This window comes from Hylobates moloch, unplaced genomic scaffold (genome assembly GCF_009828535.3).
Source record: "Hylobates moloch isolate HMO894 unplaced genomic scaffold, HMol_V3 SCAFFOLD_6, whole genome shotgun sequence".
NCBI classification, from domain to species: domain Eukaryota; kingdom Metazoa; phylum Chordata; class Mammalia; order Primates; family Hylobatidae; genus Hylobates; species Hylobates moloch.
In genome coordinates, this window is record NW_026652281.1 from 39,550,399 (window position 1) to 39,568,874 (window position 18,476).

General features: G+C 34.0%; 1 protein-coding gene across 4 annotated transcripts in view; it reads right to left on the minus strand.

Annotated features, from left to right (window-relative positions):
• The window catches only part of FER (FER tyrosine kinase), a 461,875-nt gene that overhangs the window by 99,714 nt on the left and 343,685 nt on the right, over positions 1-18,476 (minus strand). For all 4 annotated transcript variants that reach the window (XM_032156698.2, XM_058440644.1, XM_058440645.1 and 1 more), the window contains one exon: positions 10,092-10,215. In XM_032156698.2, coding sequence (XP_032012589.1) covers positions 10,092-10,215 — 124 coding nt within the window. The remainder of the gene's footprint in view (positions 1-10,091; positions 10,216-18,476) is intronic.

The following is an 18,476-nucleotide window of genomic DNA, read 5'->3' on the forward strand; positions in this document are numbered from 1 at the left end:
TTGCCATCAATTACCCCCACCTCATGCAGACTAAAAGCCACAGCCCTTTCAATAGCTTACAAGAACTTTATGATCTGGCAATGTAACAACTCACCTGATTTTCTGACCTTGCTGGCTTACTTTGACACACCTAGCACGCCCCTGTCTCTGTTCTATTTTGCAGTTCCAACGCTCATTGCCAGGAAGGCTCTTCTCACTGATATTCACATGGCTCACTCTTTTATCTCCTTTGGGTCTTCTCTTAACACCCTAAATAAAATGGTGCCCATCTCCACTATCCCTTTCTCTTTTGTCCTATTATCCTCTATATCACTTTTTAACACATGGAATATTTTATATTAGATTATTATTTTTTAAAAATATGTTTATTATCCACTTTCCCCAATTACTAAAGTTCCCTAAGGGCAGAACTTTGTTTCATTCATCACTATAGCCACAGAATCTTGAAGAATGCTTGGCCAAAACATACTCAGTATTGGTAACACTTAGCTAAAGGGGTAATGAAAGCGAAGTAGCAGACTATGGAGATGTGGGTGGAGTCAGAGATACACTGCCTAGAGACAGCCCGCCTTTAACTTTGCATTTTTCCCAGAGTGAGGATTCAACATTGTTAACACTGGATTTGGCACAAAAATCAGTATAGCCCTATGTTTAAAACTTTACATTCTACAAACCTACATAGATGTATAAGTACACCCTGAATGAAAGTATAATTAGCAAGAAAATGAGCATCTCAGATTCAACAAGGCCCTACCCTTTTTTAGATAGTGTCACTATTAGAAACTCTGGGGACCATGGTAAAGTGAATTGAAATATCGTGCATTTGCTCTTGCTTTATGTGCCCATCTTTTTCTGGAACATTTCTGTATCTTCAGCTAAACAGACAATCTAATCTTAAAATGGTATGGGCATGTGTGGTTTCTTCTTAAGTTGTGGTCCCCCTGAGATGCTGTGGGGAGTGGAAAGCCTTCAGATTTGCCTTCTCTAACCTGAATCAGTGTACTGCAGTGAATATTATCATCCTGATTTTATACTGGAAGAAATGAAGCATAGTAAGTAACTTCATTCACTCATTCAACAAATTTTTGATGAGCAATGACTAGAAGCTCTGTATTGAGTACTAAGTAATGGACAAAATAAAGTCAATGTCCTCATGGAACTTACAGTCTAGTTGGGGGAGATAAGCAATAAAAAGGAAACCAGTTATTTTATATATGTGTCTATATAAATACATGCATATGCATATATACATGTGAATATATGCACATACATGTGTATGTTTATATAAATAAAATAAATATCAGGTGATAGTAAGGACTATCACAAAAAATAAAACAGGTTATGGGTTACAGGGAATTCCCAGGTGGGGAGGGGGGGAGGTCTAAAATCACACAGCTAATTTGTTGAAAACCTAGGATTCATGCACAGAGCATTCCAGTTTCAAATCGGTGGTCTAAGCCACTATGCTGAAGCCGCTAACTGCTCTGCAAATGCTTACACTTAATGAATATCAGAGTTGGCAATGTGGATGGAAACAGTACAGACTGGCACAGAACACTTTAAAAGAGAAGCCTGGGACTGTAAAGGGTTTCTTATAGTGCTTTTGTATTTAATAAAATGATGAACAATATTTTAAAACAATAATTGGGCAAAGAACCCACTAATTTTTAAAATTGACAGTCGATGTCCAGCAAATGGTACAGTCTAGAGTTCTCTAGTTCTGTATGTTGATTGCTCCAATCCTGCCTTGGAGGCCAGAGGGTAGGAGACAATTTGCAAGCTAGAAGGTCAAACTTGTTTCTGTGTCATGTATGTTCTGATGAATTCCCCGGAATTTGATCAAGACTAACTAGAAAAAGTGAGTTACTTTATCATAAATCAGGTTTGACTTCAGAACATGAATTCTCAAATCAATGGTTGAACCAATGGTCAACCAAGTTTTGGAGGTAATCATGAACCCAATTCCACTGTACTGAGATTGATCTCCTGCCTATTGGATGGACTTGGTATGAGATAGGATTTAAGGAGACTGAATGGACCAACTGGCAGTCCCTATGACATGAAATGTGAGGGAATGAATCATCCCAGGAAAACACAGAGATAGGACCTATAAAAGACTCTCTTCTCCCTACAACAAGGCTTTCTCTAAATCAGCAGTTATTAGTTTTAAGTTTTGCTTCATAAGAGAGATATCCATATGGCTGATCATCTTCACAAAAAGGGAAGAAAATGATAAATATATCTAATACATAGTTTAATTCTTTTGCTTTACTCCACAGGTTTTGTCATGAGCTCAGAATAGGCCTGAATCTTCCTCTTACTAGCTGTGCGACATTAGAAAAGTTACTTACTCTTTTGTGGCTCAATCTATTCTATTATGAAATGTAGATTAAATAGTACCAATCTCATAGAAATATAAGGATTAAATGAGAATATGAATGTACTTGGCAAACAGTGAGCACTCCATGAGTGTATCATAGCCATCTTTTGAAGCCTTTTAGTACATGCCCCATCATCTGAGAACTATCCCCTTGCACACAAGAGATTGGCTCCTCTAGCTCTAGTTAACAGTGACCCTGCACACTCTTTTCTGTTTAGCCATGTTATTAAAATCGGGATAGACATTTAATATAAGCTGGGCCAATTATTTGAGTCCATAATTTGAAATTTGAGCTCAAAGACTAATTAATTACCTGCAGATGCTGGGCCTGGCAGGTTATACTGGCCTAAATGTCATTGGAGGGCCCTTAGCAAGAGGAGCAGAGGAATGTAGTCTTCAGGGCAAGACGGAAAATGGGCAGCAACACATTAAAAAGCATTAATGAAACTCCAAATGAACACAGAGGGAAAGACAAAAAGAGATGCTGCCTTGGTCCCTGACTGCTTCCCGGTTACTAGTTTCAAGAACTCCAAAGCCTGGCTGAACCTTCCGTCCTTGAGTTCTGTGAGATAACCCCATAACTTTCCTTATGATAAAGGAAACTAACACAGGAACAACCAAATATTGCATATACTCACTTATAAGTGTGAGCTAAATGATGAGAACTTATAAAGAATGGAACAACAAACACTGGGGTCTACTTGAGGGTGGAGGGAGGGAGAGGAGCAGAAAAAAATAACTACTGGGTACTAGGCTTAATACGTGGATAATGAAACAATGTGTACAACAACCCACCCCCCACGCTGTGAGATGAGTTTACCTGCATAACAAACCTTCACATGTACCCCCTGAGCCTAAAATAAAAGTTAAAAGAAAAACTCCTATGGCTTAGTTTCTGTTCCTTGTAATCAAATATTCCCTAAAACAAAAATGGTAACTGTAACCATTTGTAGTTGTTTAATGTAAAAGATCACTCTTTTGACACTCTGAATCCAAAATGTACTTATTGTAATTGACTGGAAAAAAGTCAGAAATGAGGAAGAATATGAGACATCAGCCAATTTTCTCTTCTATCATATCTGTGTAACACAGGACATGGCTAGCTCTAACCAAACCATGAAATAGCCTTAATGTACTATTCCCTTCATTCCTTCTCCTCTAACTCTCAAGGACTTGCAGTGTGCTCAATGGACTGCCCTTAAGTCCTCAACAGTCTCTGCATATGCTGCATCTTTCCTACCAGTAACCATAAATAGTTAACTACTGTCCTCTGACCCTTTACTCCAAATCTCTCATTTTTGTTTTCTAAAGCAGCAGCTAGATACGCTGGTACATTAACCACCCAAGCCAATATGTTAATTGGCTAACATAAAGGAAGGTCTCTTTTTTCATTCCTGGAAACATATTATACATGTGTGTTTAGGGAAAAGTCCTTAATTAAAATGAGTGAAACTAGTGGTGGGAAATTTTTACCCTGAATAAAGTAGTAGGATAAAAAATTTTTATAAAAGTGTTCACTTACATTATCTTTTGTATGATAATGGCACTGCATATACAAATGCCAATTTGTAACGGGAAAAAAGGGTGAAAGAAGGACTATATATTCTTGATACATTTAAAATTATTGAGCAGTCCTCTCTGTATTGTAGCAAAATTGGTTTCAAAGCTAAAAGTAAAAATACAGCTTAATATATTCAATATTATAAATCAAATGTTAGAACAAGAAAATTAGTCATAAATGCTTAGTCAACTAACTGAGATGATCACATCTCTATGTTAATCCTGTGTGTTTAATTAACAGATAAAGCATAAGGGGGCATTCTAAACAACAGTATATAAAAATGAAAAAAAAATTCAAGCTCTTATTAGAGAAGCAATAACAAAATGCTCCTGCATTTCAGCAACTGTTCATTAAATGATAAAAACATCTTGGTTTGTCTTTCTAAAATTGTATTTCACAGCCTTCAGAACCCTCTTCTGTTTTTGCTCATGATTACAGAGTGCAGATGTTAAATATAAGCTTAGCCATCACATCAAATGCCATTCGGCTTTCTGCCTTGACTTTCCTAGGTACTCAGAAGATACCTCCCTCGTACAAGGCAGTAGAGTAGATTCAGTGTGTGGGCTTAGAACCAGAGTGCTGAGATTCACATCCTGAAACTACCACTTGCTTTTAATATGATCTTGGGCACAATACTCAAACTCCCTAACTGAGTTTCCTCATGTGTAAAACGGGCTTAAACAATAGTACTGCTATTGTTTTGAAGGTTCGTTCATTTAGCTTCAATTGCTAGGCACCGTTCCAGGCTTTTGGAATCCATTAGTGAACAATATGAATAAAAATCACTGATCTCAGGAAGCTGACATTCTCAGACATTGCATCTAAAGCACTTAGAACTGTGTCTAGTACTCAGTGAGCCCTTAATAAATGCCAGCTGTTAGGGTTACTAATACTTGAATGAGACAGAGCAAAACACTGGCACTGGAATGACAGGAAATGTGTCAGAATGGAGTCAGCACATTTAAGACCTAGCAGTGGCCCAGCCACTAATTGTTTAGGTGACCTTCCTTTAATCTCTCAGGGCCTCAGTTACTTAAAGTGGTCTTACAGTGCCTTCAATTGAGTATATGGTAGACCACCAGTCACAGAAATGATGAAGGGTTCAAAAACGTCACAGAAAACATTTTATTTTATTTTTATTTATTTTGTCTTTATTTTACCATTTAAATGATTTGAAGGTGCACCAACGACAAAATACTTTTTCAGTATATTCACAGTTTAGGAAGAGCTGAGACACTAGGTAATAATTTTCAGTTCAAAAATAAAGAAAAAAATCCTCAAAGATCATCGGGAAAAATGTAAATGTTCAGAAGCGTACCAAATCTTTTACTTAATAAAATATGAAGTCTCAAACACACACACACACACACACACACACACACACACACACACACACACACAAATATAAGCCGGAAGCAGCATCTTACATTTAACTTAAAAAGTACACATAGGTAATCCTTATTAGAAATCACTGGACAAGGCAATCTCTTCTAGAACATATAAATGAAATATAATATTATTCCCTTCCTGGCAATCTTAGCCTTCCTAAATTAGTTTTCCCAATGAAGCTTAAAAATAATATTAGTCTTGGCTGGGTGCAGTGGCTCATGCCTGTAATCCCAGCACTTTGGGAGGCCAAGGCAGGCGGATCACGAGGTCAGGAGATTGAGACCATCCTGGCTAACATGGTGAAACCCTGTCTCTACTAAAAATACAAAAAAATTAGCCGGGTGTGGTGGCAGGCACCTGTAGTCCCAGCTACTTGGGAGGCTGACGTACGAGAATGGCGTGAACCTGGGAGGCAGAGCTTGCAGTGAGCCGAGATCGCGCCACTGCACTCCAGCCTGGGTGACAGAGTGAGACTCTGTCTCAAAAAAAGGAAAAAAAAAAAAAAAGAAAAAAAAATATTGGTCTCATATACATTTTCATGAGATTATACATTTTTTAGGGTTTTGTAAATTTTGTTCAAATTAGTTTTCTTTTTCCAGTTAAAATTCATATTCTTTCAACAAAATGTCCACAATTAAGTCATGCTCTCTCTTACAAAGCATTGTAACTTTGCTTTCAATTTTCCTTCAGCTGGAATATTCTTACTCCTTCTATTCAGTGACACACCCATCCACCAAGTCTCACTCAGAGGGTATCCTCTGCAAAGTTTCCCTGATTATTCCCATCATAGTCCCCATACTGACAGGTCATATTAGACTCTCTTGATATTACTCCCAAAGAATTCTGTAGATTTTATCACAAAATTGACTATCTCTTTGCATTATTGTTAACTTTTGTTCTATCCATCTGAGGGCAGTGACCATAATCTTCATTTTGGTAGCCCCTGGGACAGAGTAGTCAACTGCCCAGATTTGTGAAACACTGGAAATATCAATGTTTTCAATGGATAAGCAAATCTCTGACTGATTAATAAAATAAATGTGGTCTAACATACTTTAATTTGTAAAGTTGTTAGCTTACTCCATGATAAACAAAAATCACTGTGTTAGAGCAACCAAACGTGAGGACAATCAGTACAGAGTTGAAAATTAGGAAAAGAAATCATATTTACCTAACCCCTCCAAAATACATCTTTTCTGATATTGACAATGACATACGAAATTAAGAAATGTTCCCCAAACTCCCCATAGATTATAGTCTTTCACTCAAGTATATGGCAATAAAAAGTGTGTCCTCCTTTTACTTTCTGTAGATATCAAAGAACAATGGCACAAAGCCAACTTTCAGAAATAAACCTGAATAAAAACAAATTTGGCAGTAGGATTCATCAAGAATAAAACCATAAATGAATGCCATTACCATTAATATCAAGTATGTCAATCCTGAATCCCCTTAACTTCAGAATCAGAGTATTCTTTATAGATGACATCTAACAATCTAGTAACATACCTTTGTAAGTAAACATACACACACCACAAAGTTTATCAGTGTATTTCAAACAGTTCATAAAGTACCAGTAGGAAAGAAAATTTCACACTGGCCTATACAGTAGTTTTAAATAAAATGCCGTTGATTAAAACTAAACCAAAATTCCAACTATACAGCAATCCTCAAGCTGTAAACAGAAATAGTTTCCACTAGAAACTTGTAGCAAGAGAACTCTTCTGGAAGTTAAATGGAAATTACAACAAGAACACCTCCAAATGCAGGTCATTTCTTAATGCAGTAACCTCTTTCCATTTTATAGTTGTCGTAATTGTTTTCCTATAATGAAACACTGCTCTGCTCTTCTTATATCAAAACAATAAACCAAAGCTAAAGAAAGAATATGTGTCCTTAAAAGTTAAAAACACTATTTTGGGAAGAGACAATTGGAAATATTTTCAAGTATGTACTGAGTTCTGGTGATCTCCCGTCAGTGAACAGGATAAAATTTGTAAATTCATATAAAATTTAAAGCAGATTTAAAATTTTTGCTTGAATTTGTTGGACACAAAGCTTAGCTCTGTAATTCATAGACATGCATTTATTTTTGTTATGTTTTGGCATATCAAAAATGAGACTTAGAACCTTTCCTCATTACCTGAAAAACTAAAGGGAACTTTCAATCATGTTTTACATTATTTTAATTCATTAGAAATTTTTTCAGTGAGGAAAAAACTTTTCACTGTAGTAAATTCTATATTTTTTTCTTTCATATTTCTTAGGAGCAAAAACACATAATCTATGTCTTAACTCTACATCAAGTAAAATTCTATTGCAACTGCTACTATTTCCAAAGAAAGAGCTATGTAGGCTGGCACAGAGGAACAGGGTTCTACAGCACAATTCACTACTATAAAAAATTCAACACAAAGAATAATTTATTTTATCAATACAATACTATGAATTGGTGAGGCATTAAAATGAAAAAAAAATTATCCAAAAGAGCATTTAATGAGTCTGAAGAGGAACAAAGGACCACTAGTGGGGAGATACCATAAAATTCAACTAGCACTCAAGATTAACAAAGGGAATAAGAAACCAGATAGTTTAGAAGAATTCAATGTAAGTGATTAAAGAAAAATATTATATTGTTGCTAATATTATGGCTAGTAAGGAAAAGTCATAACAAGCATTTTCAAACGTCAGAAAAGTATTTATGAGAATAAAGACAAAAAGAAGATATTCTATGCCAAGGATGACAAATTTGGGGCGTGTGTGTTAATACTCGTGAGTACCCTGGCAGATGTGACTAACTGATCACTGGACTCTTTATGGCTGTTCCTAGAATTCTTCTCAACATATACAGGGAGAGCCACTACCATGCACTAAAAGTTGGTGCTAGGGCTGAAACCTATTTGTCAAACCCGCTCTCACTGACATTGTTCAAGATGTTCAACTGGGAAACCTTCCCAGTAGGCAAATGGCAGAAGTCTATGCACAACCTGCTAGGATATGTGGTCAAGAAAGGGTTGACTTTCAAAAATTTGTGAAGGGATGAAAATTCTTAAAAAGCAAAGTGGGAAAAACAACATTACAGCAGATAATATTATGATTTAAAGAGGGAAATGAATTCAAAAAGCTAACTGCCATCTACAATGTAGAACAGTTTCAATTCTCATGACATAGGCATTTATACAGTGACCCATTTTTTAAGAAAATAATCACTACAAAAAGTAGCAAGAGACTGAAACAATGGTCCTCTCAAATGCAATGTCCCAGAAATTAAAGAATAGTCGTGGTAACTGACAAATTAAAAAAAGTTTCAATAATGTGTTTTTATTACAGTTTAAAGCCCACAGGCGGTCTAATGGTATGAAAGAAATCAGAGACGAAAGGAGTAACTACCAGAGACAATCTGAAGCACCTCAATACCTCGGCAACCAAAATTACAGATTTTCTCCAAATGAAGAGCAAAACCTTTATGGTTAATTTTAACACAGTGTTGACCACTAATGAAATTAATGATAGTACAATTTTTATCCAGAATCACATGCTTTTTAAGTCAATTCTTATCATGTGATTCAAGCTATAGTCATAGAAAGTAAAACAGAAATACAATGATAATGTCTTATTTTTAGTTAATTTCCAAAAGAAATATCTCCATAGAAATGAATTTTAAAATATACGCAATTGTTGAACTATATTTAAAATACAGGTCATAATTACAGTTTCAGAATAAAGCTGAACACTGAGTAAAATCTGGAGTGAGGGTGGGGAAATTAAGTCAAAAATATCTATTGAAATCAAATAAATGTATAGTCAAGGTGATGGTAACTTTGTTTTCCTTTAATTATACATTATACAACCTCACTAGAGTGTTAAAGCAAAGCCTGGACAATGATACCCCTCAGAGAAAAGTATACTTCAGTAACAAAACCAGTTAGATAAAGTGTACAACAGCTCACTCTGGCAATGAACCTTGCTCCACATTAAACAGTATTATGCACAGTTTCTGGTGCATAAAAACTGCATCAGTTCTCCACTTCATTGTGCTTATTTATACTTAGCCATATTTAGGATCTGACATGAATTCTGCAACAGATCATAAGTTGTACTGACATTTAGCAGTAAAAAACAATTCCCGCTACAAGCAACTAAAACCACAACGTATAAAGCATTAAGACCAGGTCACTACATATAATCAGAACAAGTTTCATAAAATCTCCTTTGAAATAACTAGTATTTATTTTCTCAATATGATGCCATGAATTAGTGAGGTACTAAAATGAAAGAAAAATTAATTTGTCCAAAAGAGCATTAAATGAGTCTGAAAATCTTTTACCCTTGACCAAATTCACTGTTACGAATTGCTGTTTTACTATTATGCTTTTCCATGACTTCATATGTAATTTCTTTGGAAAATGAGAATAGACAACACATGAAACAATCTTATCTGATTATAAGGCTGTAGTTTCTTATATTACTAAATTGTAGTACATTCCATGTCACTGCTGTTCATGATTATAATAAAACAAATTCTAACTAGTAGGCAAATCACTGTCTAATTAGGTACTCACTGCAAGTAAGAGGAAAAAGGAGTGTTTGTATAAACTATATAAACAACTAGCAGAGGACATTTTCACACAAAATACAGAAAACAACAAGAAAAGACATAAGTTTCATGAAAGAAAATGACTTCCGTATTGTAGCAAACACATCGGTTTTCCAGCATTCTATTAATAAAACCAAAAATTGCTTTAAAAATGTTCTCCTTACCTGTGTATACAGTTTTTACTCTCGAGATACAACATACCAGCAGCAGCGTCTAATGAAAATTTCACTAACTGTTTGAGTTTTAGTTCATCCTTCTTCCTTCTCAGAAAGGTGAGGAAATCACCTCCTAGAGGAATTGATAGATGAACAATGAGACAAAGTTGTGATGAAAGTCACATTTATCATCTATTTGGATCTATTAGGAATATCTGACAGAGCAAAATGCATTACACATTTGGCCATGCTTTTTGCCCAATTTGTTTGACATGAGGATAACAGAAAACATGAAAAGAACACATCATATTAGAAAACAGACACCATAATCTCTTCTAGATACAGTTTAAGTACCTTAAGTGTTTCATATTGTACATTATCCAGGTCATAATAATACTAAAAAATCATACTTTTTCCTTTATCACTGTTTTTACCAATTTGCTTCACTAAAACCTATGGAATTTGATTTTCTCTAATACCACATGAAAACTATATTATTATGAGTAAAATAAGAGTATGTAAAAAGTAAATTATAAAAGCTAATTACAAAAAAGTAAATTATATTGGATTAGCTATTAGATTCAGTGATTGCTTAAAAAATTAAACTATTAACACCAATATAACTGATAGCAGTGTCCGGATAGGGAGAAAAAGAAAAATGCTATGATTTTGGCCTGATTTACTCACTGAACCAGATTGCATTTTTATGTATCAAATAAATTCCAGTGAAGTCTTAGAAAACCTTCTTAAACCTTTATGGTCCAAGACATACATAACATGAGCTAAGTAGTAATTTGAAGTTTACTAGTAGCCGCATTTTAAAAAAGTTTTTTAAAAATGTGCAATTTATTTTAATAATACAGTTTTCTTGAATCTAACATATCCAAAACATATCAACATATGTCAATATGAAAATTTTAGTTGAGATATTTTATATTTTAAAATCACACTCTTTGAAATATGATATTTACTCTACATTTATGATACATCTCAATTTAGATCTAAATTTCATCTGAAATATTTGATCTATATTTAGATTTCATTAAATTTACAGCTGAAAAGTAGATTCACATACCCAAGATGTTCCAAACATGCTTAAAATTTTCCAATTACTGAATCAATATCAGTATTTTAATTTAAATCAATTAAAATGAAATGAAATTTAAAATTCAGTTTTTTAGAAGCACTAGCCACATTTTAAGAGCTCAAGAGCCTCATATGGTCAGTGACTACCATACTGACTAATGCAACCATAAACTTTGCATTCACTCTTAATATAACATTCAAAGCTTTGGCTTATTTTTCTTTGTAGTTACTTTATAGTTTTTTTGCACTATTAAAAAAAGAGTTAAAGTATACTAAAATATATGTTCTCTAAAAACAATCTTTCCCACTTTCTCTATTAGGCCCCCAGATAGTAAGCCAGAATTTTAAAAGAGGGATTAGCATTTTATTTGCCATTTCTAGACTATTTTTTTCTTTTACTTTCTTCACCAGGGATCTATGCTTTCTTAAGTAGAAAAGCTATACAGGTGAAGACTTAGTGGCTTTTTCCTTAATGAGAATATCTAGAAAATAAACATCTGCCTAACTCTCCTTTAAATATCCTCTTCTTTTCTAACCTTTTCTCTTATTCACAGATTAAGTATTATACAAAGTTAGGTGAGCCATTAACAAAATCAAATAAGCTATATGCTTTAAACATAAACTTAATGGTATCAGACAATTTTTTTCCTGTTATTTTTAAGAGAATACCAAATATATTAAATTACCAGGATGATGATTGAAATAGTTTCTATCAAGCTTTACTTAAAAATCGGAATAAAATCTGATTTCAAGAGTGAAAACTAAAATTCCACGAATTTATCAACTTTAATAGGTACTAAAATGTCTATTAAAATAGACTTGAAGTTAATATTCAGTTCAAACTATTACTTGAACCAATACTCACATATTAATTCTTTTGTTAGATATATGTATCTGGTTTTAGAAAACGTGTACCCTTCTGGTTTTGAAACCACATAGTATTCTGTCTGAGCTATAGAATAAATTTTAAATGAAATGATCTTTTCTGCAATTTGATTTAAAAGCAGCATATGACATAACCTCAGTGTTGTTCTTTAGAATCCTGATACTTTTTTCCAGTTAGCACTTTATCATCTGCCTCCTGCCTTTTAAAAATTTACTTCTTGATATAATACTCTTTGTACTCCCGACCCACATTTGTTATTCAACAAATTATTTAACAAATAAACTATTATTCAACAAATTACCAAATATTGTTTAATAATACATAATATATTCATAAACAAAGAAAAACACTACACTTAAATAGCATTAAATAATGAATGAAAAGTGATGTCCAGAAAATAAAGCACTAGGAAAGCAGAGCTATATACAACTCTTTCCAAATACTGTAACACAGTCAAAGATACAGAAGGGGTTTCTGATTGTTCTGTAGTTAATCCAACAATATTTATGCCTTAGAACAATTTCTTGCTTTAAGTCATTAAATCTAGGAAAGTAAATTTTAATTTATTTCCAATTTATAGTTATTTAAGCCACAGATATAGGAATACTAAGTGAAGGAACACAGTTCCACCATTCCACAAGCCTAGTCAGCTTCTTGCAGAAAACTAGGGTGAAGCAAGGACCTCAATAAAAATTAAATAATTATGAATCATTATTGAAAGCCCAAGCCTTCTGCAAGTACAAGTATTAAGAACCCTGAAGCAAGAAATAAACTCCCCAGGAGGCAGAATATGGGACTAAAGTTAGGATACCCAGAAAATAACTCAGACTGGGCCAGAGATATTCTCTTAGCCACAATACTCAATTATCACCATTAAGTGACAAACTGAAGGCTGATATCAGATGGCACAGTCTTCAGTGTTCACTGTGAAGTTATTTTAGAAGGCAGAGCCTGTCTCTTTCAACTTGTTCTTTTGTCATTTTCATTAAGTGCCAATACAAAAACCTCTCTTAGAATTTGTGATATATGCAATATTCATACATGCAGCACACAGGCATATATGCATATGGATACATATAGCATAGAGTATCCTACCTAATCACTGCAATAAGGATCTTGGTGCTCAAAGTAGGCAAAAAAAAAAAAAAAAGAACTCACATCCCTTTTGTAATTCTGCTTATCAAGACTTTTTCCTGTATGTGTAAGGTGCACATTAAGCCAAAATGGGATAGGTTATTTCCTAGAATTCTATAATAATGATAAATTTCTAAAACAATACTTACAAAGTTTTTAATAGTCAGCTTATGGTTTACTAGGGAGATAGCATGACTTGGTGAAAAGACATGGACATTTAAGTCAGACTGACCTAGGTCTGATTAACCATGCGGCCTTGGGTAACTGTTTAATCTTTCTAAACTTCTGGAAAACAGAGATTTCATACCATTTATTTCTCAAGATGGCTTTGAAGACTAAAATGTATTTAAAGTATCAAGCATGTACCTAGCACATAGTACACACAATAAATACTATTACTATTTATTATACTACTATACTTTATATATTATATATTTGTATTTATTATATATTTATATACTGTTATAAATACTATTTACTATTTATACTATTATTGTTGTTGTTATTTTGTAAAAAGCAAATGAGAAAGGGTTGTAGTAGGGACCTGGTGTTTGCTGTATAACATCTATTTTCCCTGATTCATCCCAATTTCCTTCATGAGACTGCCCCTCTACCATTTTGGAGGGTATTAACCTGACCCTCAATAATAAGGGTGGTCCTAGACTGGCTTAGCCCAATCAATGAAATCTGTTCCCCTGCCCAAGTGATTGGTTCAGGAATAGGCACAAATCTTAAGAAGATTAGATAACACTGAGAGGCAAAGATGCTTGAAGAGTGAAAGAAACTTTTTTTTTGAGAGAAGTGCCAGGAAAGAAGTACAACCAGACATAAACATGACATCACATAGTATCCTGAAGATTGGCAGCCTTAGGATGAAAGTATCCTAAGATGCATTCACAGAAAGCAGAAAAGAGTGAAGAAAAGATACTAGCCATTGGTGACATGCCTGAGCCACCGAATTACATACTGCCTGTACTGTGACCTCCCTCTAAGTTTTTCAATTAATAAAATCTATAGAGATTTTTATACATCTTCTGTATTAGCAATTTGAAGATATCTAATGGATATCTGTATCAGAAGGTCACTTTGAGGATTAAATATGTATATTAAATGTCTGAAACAAGTAGAAGTGTTATTGTTTGCAGCCAACTTTTAATGAGAGGATAGGTGGCTATTATTTTCAACAACTGTTTATCAAAGATTTCTGCTACTCTGTGCTAAGAAAATTTGATCTTACCTGTTCTTTCAGTATTAATGGGGCTCAGAGGAACTGATCACACTAAACATAAATTCAGTGAGATTATTATGCAACAAGAATATTAATTTATAATTTGTAATTGGAGAGAAGAGATCATTTAGGGCAATGCCACTAATGACTTCTTGTCATTGAATCATAGGGATCTTAATTTATCTTCGACAAACTTCATAGTTTATTCAATTAAGATATATCAGTTCCCCAGTGATGTATAAAATGTATAATTAATTACCCTTGTTTTTAGGATACCAATTTGTTTCCTGAGAAGTTTGGTTTAGCTACATTCAATTATTCGTTAAAAAATAGGCTAGTAATCAAGGCAAATACTAAATCATACAGAACTATTTTGGGGGTCCATTTATGTCATTATTCAGAATTCTTATTTTTAAAATGTTTTGCTTTTTAACCAGCAGTGATGAGAATTATGGCTGGTAGCCAGCCCATCAGAAATGACAGGGAAAAATCGATATGACAAATATAAACAATGAATACTGATGTAAACTGCACCCCATGCAACACAGAATAGATTTCATACAATAGGATATAAACCCAAACAATTTCCTGAAAAGGAGAGGACCAATGCAAACACTAAAGCAGAGGATACTGGCTGCTACATATAGGGTATATTTATGAGAGATGGGCTACATAGAAAGGGAGATTAGCCAGGAGAGGGCTCTAGTTGCTGAGTGGGGTAACGATGGCTTGTACCAAGAACAAACCATAGAAACAAACTGAAACATTAAGTCTGAAAAGACTCAGTAATAAGCTAGAATTGGGTCGGTTTGTGGGGAAAGATGAGGAAGATTAAATACTAAAAAAAAAAACAGAAAATGACTCCAAAAACATACTGGCTTTCCTGATTCCTTTTCCTTCTTTAAAAAAGTACTTCCTGAACAGCTTGCTACCCAAGTAACAGCATTCAGCTAGACCAAATGCACAGCTGAACGTGTGGATTTCTTAATTTGGTCTAATAAATAGCATCAGTCTTTTCAGATGAGGTTCCTCGATGGTCTTGTTCTGCTAACACTAGAATAGCATGAACCTTTTGCATTTTTCCTTGGCAGGTGATTTTTGAGAATATAACCCAATAGCAGTTATGATAACAGTTCTGTAAAATAAAAGAGTACATTTCACTGTATTTTTAATTTGCTTGTTCAGGAAACAACAGCTATACTCTTGCCAGACGTGATGTAAACTGCCAGGAGAGATGCCATAGTCAACTTTGGCAAACACTCAGAATGTTTGCATTAGAAGGGACTTTGGAGATAATCTAATCCAGCCTTTTCATATTATACATGAGGGAACTAAATTTATTTGACTTATATTTTTAAGGCAGTGATTTTGGTGATATTACTGAAATTCTAAGGCTAAGTGTCTGCAAACCATGGCCTTGAGCCCAATCCAGCCTATTGCCTGTTTCTGTGAATAAAGTTTTATTGGAAAACAACCACACTAATTCCTTTACATATTGTCTATTGCTGCTTTCATGCTATAATGGCAGAGTTGTGATGGCCTGCACAGTCTGTATGGCCACAAAACCTAAACATTTTATTATCTGGCCCGTTATCAGAAAAATTTGTCAACCACTGTTCTAAGGTACAGATAGAGTAGTATCTCTTATATGAAATGACTTGGACCAGAAGTGTTTCAGATTTTGGAATATTTGCATTACACTGATTGGTCGAGCATTCCAAATCTGAAAATCTGAAATGCTCCAGTGGGCATTTCCTTTGAGTATCATGCTGGCCCTCAAAAAGATTTAGATTTTGAGGAGCATTTTGAATTTCAGATTTGGGATGCTCAATCTGTATTACTCAAGTATTCCATATAGCTGTAGTTCCTTTCACTGAAATAATGCTTATGATTGTTTTGTCTATTTTCAACCAATATTTTACTTTTCACTCTGTTTTTGTAGCACCAGAGTTCAATAGTACTGTTATTTCTTAATTCTCAAAAAAAAAAAAAAAAAGCTGGAAAGGTGGATTTACCAATTAATTTTTTATGTCTGGAGGCTGATACACAAACTTACACACAAATACACATGCACATTGAGACCATAAGTCCTCTGCCACACTCCCCATCCACAACCCACTGTTTGCCACCAAGGCAAAGAAGTTCGACTGTCTGTCTCTCTCCCTACTTTGATGCTAAACTACTCACTTTTGTATTTTGGGCTTCTTATCCCTCTCAAAGTTGCCTCTGATATACAGTGTAAAAGCAAGAATGAAAAAAAAAAAAGGAAAGTCAGACGTATAATATGCTGGCTCTAAACCCTCCAGGATACCCTTCAAATACTTAAAAGCTACAATGGTATTTTTTTAAAGAAAAAGAAAAATCAATGGAATACTCATTTTGATACCTATCTGCTACAGGAAAACCTGCAGAGAAAAAAAGAAGGCATCAATTCAAGCTTCCTTACATTTTTAAAAGAGATGTGAGATAAAATGACATCCACATATACATTTAAATTTAAAAAGGGTAAAATATTTACAAATGTCAGCAATATTTTCTGAAATTGAATGTATTATAACCCAGATATTTTAGGGATATTAAGATTCCCAAAACAATGATATCAGTGGATGTCATACAATCTTATTAAATAATTAAAAACAGAAAATGTCATACAATCTTACTATTTAAATAATTAAAAACATTAATTTTCGTATTTATGAGAATTTGTTGGTCATAGTCAGAATTTACATGACGTAAAGATTTTGATCAGAAATACATTCACCAGTTACAAAACTGCTTCTATTAGTTTACAGAAATATATTAAAATAATACTTGCAAAGAACACATTGCAGCAAGAGTTGGGAATGTCTGTATTAAAACAAGGCTGAATAAACAAGAATCTTCTTTCTAACTTTTTTATTGTGGTAAAAACCACACAAATTTACAACATAAATTTACTGTATTAACAATTTTTAAATGTACAGTCCAATCTTGTTAACATATTGCATATTGTTGTACAACACATCTCTAGAACTTTTGGTTTTACTTGATTGAAACTCTATACTCATTGAACAACAACTCTGTTTTCCCTTCCTTGCAACCCCTGCTAACCATCATTCTACTTTGTTTCTGTAAGTTTGACTACTTCAGATATCCCATATAAGTGGAATTATGCAGTATTTGTCTTTCTGTGGCTGTTTTATTTCACTTAGCACAATGTTTTCAAGGTTTATCTATGTTGTAGCATTTGGCACGATTTTATTCTTTAAGGCTGAATAATATTCCATTTTATGTATATACCCCATTTTCTTTATCCATTCATCTCTCCATGGATATTACACTGCCTCTGCTTCTTGGCTGTTGTGAATCACACCGAAATGAACAAAAGTGCAAAAGTATCTTTTCAAAATCTTCTTTTTAAATCTTTTGAATATATATCCAGAAATGGGATGGCTAGATTACATGGTAGTTCCAGTTTTAATTTTTCGAGGAAGCTCTATACTGTTTGCCATCACAGTTTTACTTTTTCACGATCACAATAACAATGCATAGGATTCTGTTTTCTCCACATCCTCTCCAAAACTTTTTATCTTCACTTTTTCTGTAGTGGCCATCCTAACAGATGTAAAGTGATACCTTATTGTGGTTTTGATTGCATTGTCCTGAAACTTAGTTATACAGAAAATCTTTCAATTTGCTTATCTATGTGTACATCTTCCTTGGAGAAATCCATCCTTTTCTCATTTTTGAATTGGGTTTTTTACTTTTTGTTGTTGAGTTGTAGGAATTCTTTATTTATTCTGGATATTAAACCTTTATCAGGACACATGCACACGTATGTTTATTGCAGCACTATTCACAATAGCAAAGACTTGGAACCAGCCCAAATGTCCAACAACGATAGACTGGATTAAGAAAATGTGGCACATATACACCATGGAATACTATGCAGCCATAAAAAATGATGAGTTCATGTCCTTTGTAGGGACATGGATGAAACTGGAAAACATCATTCTCAGTAAACTATCCCAAGGACAAAAAACCAAACACCGCATGTTCTCACTCATAGGTGGGAATTGAA